The sequence below is a fragment of the Aptenodytes forsteri genome, unplaced genomic scaffold (genome assembly GCF_000699145.1).
Source record: "Aptenodytes forsteri isolate BGI_AS27 unplaced genomic scaffold, ASM69914v1 Scaffold289, whole genome shotgun sequence".
Classification (NCBI taxonomy): Eukaryota; Metazoa; Chordata; class Aves; order Sphenisciformes; family Spheniscidae; genus Aptenodytes; species Aptenodytes forsteri.
In genome coordinates this window covers 1,846,549-1,854,608 of record NW_008795025.1, presented here as the reverse complement: position 1 = coordinate 1,854,608, position 8,060 = coordinate 1,846,549, and the positions used below count along the sequence as shown (strand labels likewise).

Genomic DNA, 8,060 nt, shown 5'->3' with positions numbered 1-8,060 from the left:
TTTTCCCCCCCTTTTTTCTCGCTGTATTAGTAATTCCAGATAATCACTGTTCTTGCAGGTACATTTTAAAATATTAAAATTTTTAACCCCTTACTCTTAGAAGAGAGAATTTCATTGCAGAATAGTTGTGTCTGGATAGTGATTATATTTTGATCTCTACTTCAAACACAACTGCCTTTCAGAATCATTCCTTTGGCACATGTAACATTAAATTTGTACTACCCTGTTTAAAGTAACTCAGAATTATGCTTGACAACAAAGCACAAGATGGGTATCATTAAATTTTATTGTACAAAACTGACAAGGTATGGCATTCCTTAGAATTTAAAAAAAAAAAAAAAATCAAAACAGAACTAATGTCCCTGGAACAATTTTGTCAATGGAACAATTAACACACAACCTTTAGTCCAGCAATGCTATTTACCTGCAAAACCATCTTTAGACATGGCAGGGATAATTAAAAAAATATTCCATCAGTTCAAGCAATAGTTTAATTTTCCATGAAATAAGTATTTCTATAAACACTTTATGTTCAGTCAAAACAAACGCTTTTGAATTTTCTTACCTTAAGATATATAAAACAACCAGACAGGTTTGGGAATCAGAGAAGTCTACCCCACGGGAAAGTCTAGGTTTTGTATTCCACTTGAAAATGTTTGGTTTTATAAAAATAAGTAATACCAACGTAGCATTTCCTAACCAAATACTTCTAGCAAACAGATCTTGCTTCTATGATGTTTTATTCATCAGTGCAGCACAAGCCTTTTGGGTTTTTTATTTGATACCTCATTTCTGTGTCAAATTCAGAATTTGAATATAGACCCAAGGAAAGGTTTTCATTAATTTTATTCATAAAACCTACCCTTTTATTGCACAGGATTCACAAAAGGTCAAAACTATGCAAGGTCTTCACTCTGCTTGTCAGCAAAAACATCAAATAAATGTTGAACAGTTTTCCCTTTATCCCAGTGGAAGGAATTATTTCTTGGAATTCTTAGTACAAACATGAAATAAAAAAGGGAACTAGATAACTTTATGTTAAATTCCAGTTCAGCTGTAAATAGCCTTTAAACAACAGTGCTACGAAGAACTGCACTACTTGCATTTCTGAAGAAAAAACAATCAAAACTAAGAAATTACCAGGGAAGCTCATAAACAATTGTGCCAAGAGGGCACAAGACTATCTTTGCTATGGCCTAAGCTTTACAAAAAGTGCTTCTCTGCAGGACGCAGTCACTGCGATAAACTTCTCTGATGGTCCCAGGGCATAAGTTATCCTAGACACCCGCACACACGCTAGTACTTATTACACTGTGCTTTCTATGAAGAGATTATGCTTCAGTACTTTACATTTTCCATTCTCTCTTCCTCCAGAAGAAGAAAAAACCTTCTATGCAAGATAAAAATAATTTTGAATAATTAGTCATGTATTAAAGACCTAGTTTTGAAGTATTTATTTAACATCTAGTCATATAAAATAAAGTGTAAAAGTATGAAGGTATCAGAACGTGGCTTTCAGCAAGGCAGTTTGGGAAGTAAGAATTCAACATAAAACAGGAATTATTTTTTTTCCCCCTTTGAAAAGGGTCACATCAGAATGAATGAGAAACACCGAAGAATTTCACTTCAAGCCTGCACTCCTGCCTTTTGTCCTTTCCCCAAGAGGAGAGACCACTGGAAGACTCCTCCAGGGTTTCAGCTGTGGTGTTCTTTGTGCTCTTGTATCGGGTCTGGCTGGAACTATGTACTGCCCTCTTTGGGTGGCAGGGGTGGCTGAGGCTGCTGTGGTGGCTGTGTGCCTGTGGCCGTTTTGATAGAGTTCAGGGTTTTGCTAAACCAAGAGTTTTTGGCAGCTTGGATTTCATTCATAAGGGCTCCTCTCTGGTGCTCCAGCTCCTAAGAAAGCAGAATAGTCAGAATTGATCAAAAGCCGATTAATTAACAAAAAAGCATCCTCAAACTCAGTCCCTGCAATCCAGCACTTTCCTTGCAACCTCCCAGGCGCTGGGGACAGAAGACAGATTGAAATTGTGGAAACAGGAGAAGACATTTAAATATAAAAATGAAAACCTCTTTTCTTTTTTTCTTTTCTTTCTTTCTTTTCTTTTTTTTTTTGTTTTTTTTTAAAAGACAGAAAATTGTTCTGGAAGTTCACAGGTATACAGTGGTACAGGCTCCTTTTTGGAACAATTTTTTGCATGATTCAGAATTATTTTGGACTGAGCACAACGAGGTTAAGGAGACTGCCCTGCTGCACTTGGATTCCATGTACCTGAATTTTGCACTTGGCTTCCACAAGCTGCAGTTTGGTCTGTGCAAGTTCCAGCTCCATCTCCCTCAGCTGCTTCTTCAGTGCATCCTTCTCATCATCTGCTTCTATGCCTTTATTCTCCGTGCTTACAGCAGGCAGCTTCAGTGCCCCCTCCTTACTGAAAATCTCACTGCAGTGTTTGCAGGCCATCACTTTACCCTGAAATACCCAGAAAGCTCATTTTTAATTCATGTTACAGGAGTTGCTGTGCTTCCTGGAAGAGCCATTTTTATGTTAGACTGGCTTTCTGTCAGTAATACTCGAATTAGTACTGCAGTTTTCATATTTGACATGAAAAGAATTTGAGAAGTTCATGAACAATTTCCGGGGTATATTAACCAGTATAAAAATTCCTACTTAGCATGCTCTGTCTAAGCACAGAGACTTTGCTCCTAGATTAGAATTATTCAAGCCTTCTTGCTACCAAAGCTTCATAATATTTTGCAGTATTTATGCCAGCACAATTCAGAAGAGTAAATTACACTCTCGGGACTTTTTGTCTTCCATAAAAGCACTTGACCAAATTAATACAGATTTTGATGTTTTAAAGAATACCAGGTAGCTTTTCCATATTTCCAGAAGCAAGCGAGCAGCCTGTGCTCACTGCAAGGGCTGATACTGTCCTGTTGGTGCTTGTTTAGCATCGGAGGGGATAGCCCTTTTTGCCAGTGACGCCTGACACACAACAGTAAGGTTCTCGTGCTACCTGGAGCGGTGAACCAGTTACTCATGGCTGAAGATGTAGCACAGCTGGCCTGGCTCGCACAAACTAAAACAGGATATTGAGCTATTTCAGCAGATTATAGGAACATCAATCCTAGAATTATTTTATCAATAACATAAAAAAGTCACTAAAAAGCAACAAATCAGGTTCAGCTTGAGTATTAAAGAAACAACTAGAAGCTATAGCAGAGGGAAAACAAAGCAGAGGGATGGAATTATTACCTGATCAGGAAACGTTTACCTCTAGTGCAGATGTTCCTGGTAAGGGAGTTTAGAGAAGGGAAAGGAACTGCTAGCGAAATTCTGGGGATGGCCCAAGCTGTGCCAGTTACTTAAACCAACCCTGCTCAAATTACAGAAACCCAGATATAAACAGTGTCCAATTTGGCCAATTCTGACCCCTCCACTGTGCACACTGGAGAAGCAACACGTTTTCTCTTCTAGAGAGCCTTTTTTTTCCCCCATTTAATTAAAACATCCAAGTAAATACTGTCTCTCTACATTTTTTGCAGAAAGTATACATTTCAACAGGAAAAAGAAAAGCCAAGTAGGATATGCACTTCAGTTTGAGAGTTCCACCCTGTCTGATATAACATAAAGAACCGTGAAAGGAAATAGACCTTTTCATTGTTTACATCTGATGAAAAATGCATGTGGGGCTATCAGTGCAGCTGGGTGGACACCGCTGTTGTTACATTAAACTTCAATTCACACTTTGTTCTATATCCCTGGCATTTAGCAATACTTGCGTTAGAAACATCCCAATTCTCACCTTCACAACTTCCAGTTCATCTTTACTGGCCGCTTGTTGTTTTTCCAGCCGGGTACTCAGCTGGGAACAAATCTGGAGCAGAGAAAGCAGTCTCTTAGCTAAAGTTTACTGTACTAAAATAGAACCTGTGCTTTTTGACAATGCTTTTTGTTAGAGCCAACATTTCTTAAATTCTGCCTCACTCAGGTATATGCACTCCCCCTTAACAAATCCACTGCTGCTGATAACGAGACTGAAAAAAATAGCAGTATTCAATACAGAACCTGAACACGGAGACCGGAACATTTTATGGAAGAACTGGTTTATAATGTTTATGCTGCATTATGTCACAGAGTAAAGAAGCATTCACCCTACAGTACTAAAATTAGCTGAAAGACAGGTTATTCCTGATTCCCTAAAATTAGGAGACTATTAGGAAAACCACAAAAAGATTTATGACAAATTACAATGCTTGCTGTCCAAAAGCCTGAAATGTAGTGTATCTTATTTAAAGAATGAGATCTGCAACTCTGAAAATTCAGCCCTCGGAACAGGTTGAAAGAAGAAATATGAGAAAGTGTCTCTAGAACAGTACCTGTTTATACTCTGCAATAATGGCTGTGGTTTTCTTGATCTCAGATTCTGCCTTCTCTAGCTGCTTCCTGAAGACTTCCTTCAGCTAGCAATTGAAGGAGAGAAGTTACACAGTACACCGGAAGAAGTTCTCAAAATGCGTCATCAGATTGTTCTCTCAAAGTCTTGCTGTGTTTACAACAGGTCTACAGCTTCTTCTTACCAAATTCCAGTTCTTCAGACAAGTGTCTGATTTACTCGGTATACAAATACTTATTATATTCAGTTATAACCAAAAAGTCTATACTGTGATACAGTGTATCCCTGCTTAGAGAATTCTCCTGTAGGGTAATTCTCTTTCTCTGCGTTAAATGGTGGTACAGCGTGGTCCACAGAACACAAAACAAGAGCATTACTATTAAGTGGGTTTTACTGATTTTGTTTTTCTGCACACTGTCACACAAGGTTTGGGCAGACAGATTATTTGTTTGTTTGGAGATGGAACAGGAAGAAGAATCTCAGCACTATCACTCTCATCTCTGTAACAGGAGAAAAAAATCTGTTTTGGTCTGTGGCGCTGCATTAAAATACAGCTCACTCATTCCTCCACCATTCAGAACCACTAAATTTTGCGAGCCCTTTCAGTAGGAAAAAGGCCTCCACTGCCTTGTTTATAGCAAACGGAGAACTGCAACCTCCATTTTAGAGAGACACAAAGAATTACTGTTTGATTATTGTAACCACTGTTGTCAAATGGGAAAAATAAAAATCAGCATATCACTTTTGAAACGTACTTTCTGTATGTCAGTATTCAGCACATTAGATACGTAGGATTAAAAAACTAAGACTGAACAATTTGCAAAGAAGTATGAGGCCAGGTCGAGTCAGCAAAATTCTCCCAACCCTCAACTGTTCTGCTGTTGGTTCTAGCTTCAGACAGGAATATTCACAGCTTTATTTCAGTGAATCAGCAGCTGAATCCAGAATGGCCTCTTACAAGGCAACAACTCCTCCAGCTCCTTGTTTAGACAATTAAAAAAGGTCTGATTGTGTCTCCTTAGTTGCGATTGCTCACTACCAGTGAAAATGATTATTAGAATACTGGGAAGAGGACAAGGTATGGAAAACTGAACCTTCAGAGCTCAAGTAAAGGAAAACACTGAAAAACATACTTAAAAAAAAAAACAACATTTACCCTGGCACTGTAAATTTTTAATTGTGACTGCACTTTGAAGACAAAATTCTTTCTGCAACTGCAACACATTCATATCCTTTTGCTTGCATTTCCTTACTAAATGGGAAAAGTTGGGGAATGCCTTACCTGAGCAGTTTCCTCTTCCTGCTTCCGTTTCTCTTCCTCAGTCTCTACTAGCTTCTGTTTGGTCAGGAGAAGTTCCTTGTTCAAAACATCTGCTTTGTCTTCAGCCTAGAATTAGAAACGCTGGTGTAAATCGGATGTTATCTGTGCCAATACAAATGTATGGGTATATACATCTCAGAAATATTGCAGATTCAGTTTCTACCATTGCCTTTTCCTGCCCTCTGATGGCTCACCTAACCTATTTTTTATATGAAATTCCCATTATTTCACTGTGTTTCAACAACTGTGCAAAAGGACCCTATGCCCAGATGGCAAGTAATCATTGATACTATGTCCTAATACAAACCTAATACAATGTTGTATAGGATATTTTTGTTGGGAACAATATTAATCTAAGTGAGGGCAGCATGATTTAGCTCCTGTGTAACTTCAGAAAACTCATTCCATTTTTGTATCTGTAAGCAGGGAAAGCAGATATTGTAGAAAACGTTAGGTGCCTGCACTGTATCTTACAAAGTGTCCAGGCGAAGACAAGTATAAAAGAGACAAACAGGACCATCAGATAAAGTGGTTTGTTTATCAGTGCAAATAAGTATTACCTGGAGAAACTTGATACTGTGTGTGTACTGGAGAATATGAATTTTCTCCTTTCTTTGAAGGGCCGGGCTTATGGTGAAACATACTGGGAATGCTTTGTTTTTGTGAGCACTATCCTCACTGGTCACCAGGAGAGAAATGTATTTCTCGATGTCTGGATATATCCTGTTGACCTCCCCAACTGGGAGATACACACTGCGTCACACCACTCCTTCTGTTCAGTAGCTAGGTGCTAGAACAGGCAATGGTTGTGGTCAAATAATACTTAGTTTGCTGAAAATACAAGAGGGAAAATGGCATTGTAAACAACAAATAACAGTACAGAACTTGTCCCCGAGTTGCAGTTTGGTTTTCTACCACTGCTGGTGGTATTAGCTGATCCATCTGCCACAGTGTTAATTATTAATGATGGTGTTAGTGGTGATTGTGGGTAGCAGAAGCAGCTCCACCAGGGCCACAACTGAAGAGACGGATTGAGGATTGCTGCATTGCTTAGTGTGTATATGGCTGTATGGGAGAAAGGAAAACAAGCAGTGAAAGAATGGAAAATTGGTAAGATTGACATCTTAGAACAAAAGAACTCGGGGATTACAAGGATATTTTTGATGAAAGACCTGTTGAAGATGTGCTTTGAAGGAACTACAAATCTTTCCTCCTTTTATGTGTTCATTCCAGGTTCTCCAAGCACCTGCAGTGGTGTACGGTATCACCTGTCCTTGCAGATGAGGAGTGCAGCAGCACAAAGCTTTTCTTTCAGTGCCAGTGAACTGAGGCGGGGTGTGGGAAAACTTCATGGAGCCACTCTCGTCTACAGAAAGACTGCTAAAATGCAGGAGAGCAAGGAATGGGACTGGCAAAGGTATGTGCTTGGCAGCCTTGTCATGATACTTGAGAAAAAACAAGCATGGGCAGCAGCAGACATAAAGCTGCTTTATGTACAGCTATTCCCAGGGAAGATAGAGCACCTCAACACATTGCTTTTGGCCTTCACACAAGATTGCCCACTCCGTCATGCAAAGTGCATCTCTGCTTGCGTTTGCTTACCAAGACAGCTCAGATTTTTAGAATCACATGGATCCAAATCAGGAGAGCCTAACTGTCAAGGATCTGCCTACACAGAAATACAAATTGCACAACTGTGGTCAATGATGTTTACAATTCTGAGGTTAGATAAAGAAAGCCAAATAACTATGGGAAATCAAATTGAGAGGCCCTTGCGGGAAAAGATTTTACATTATAAAAGGCACTACAGCCCTCACTGAGCAAGGGACTAATCACAAGGTGTGGTGGAGTACGGCCCTCCTGTATTTAGTACCTTAATAATAGCTGTTACGGCATTTATCAATACTACATAAAACACTCCAAGAAAGAAGAGGGTTGAACGTGTGGTTTTCTGACAGCCATGTCTGAGATAAAAGGCTCTGAATGCTGCTGCCCTCCACATTCCAGTCTTCACAGGAAACAAAAGCAGTTATCGAAGGACACCCAGGAGCCCTTCTAATTTTTGGTGCCATGCCACTTCATTGTCTCTGAATTTTATTGGCTGTACTAAAACTGCTGTGAAAAACAGATCCACGTAAGGTGGTAGACATTCTGCAAGGCAACTTCCCTCGAAATTAGTCTTTCGAGGAGTACGTGGTACCTTTTTTGATACCTTTTTCAAGTAAATGTTCATTCTTTGGTATCTGCCTAAAGGTTATGGCTTACATTTTCTAAAACAATCCACAACAGAGAAGGTGCAGTCAGCGTAGGCAAGACACCACTGTGAGTGCCTACAGTTGCAT

The 8,060-nt window shown here is 39.4% G+C and overlaps 1 protein-coding gene across 1 annotated transcript in view; it reads right to left on the bottom strand.

The window, feature by feature from the left end:
- Positions 1 to 269: 269 nt before the first annotated feature.
- The window catches only part of RABGAP1L (RAB GTPase activating protein 1 like), a 239,104-nt gene continuing 231,313 nt past the window's right edge, over positions 270 to 8,060 (bottom strand). The window contains 5 exon segments of the mRNA XM_009275856.2: positions 270 to 1,896; positions 2,273 to 2,470; positions 3,807 to 3,878; positions 4,381 to 4,464; positions 5,680 to 5,784. Of these exon segments, the coding sequence (XP_009274131.1) occupies positions 1,741 to 1,896; positions 2,273 to 2,470; positions 3,807 to 3,878; positions 4,381 to 4,464; positions 5,680 to 5,784 (615 nt within the window). The 3' untranslated portion in view covers positions 270 to 1,740.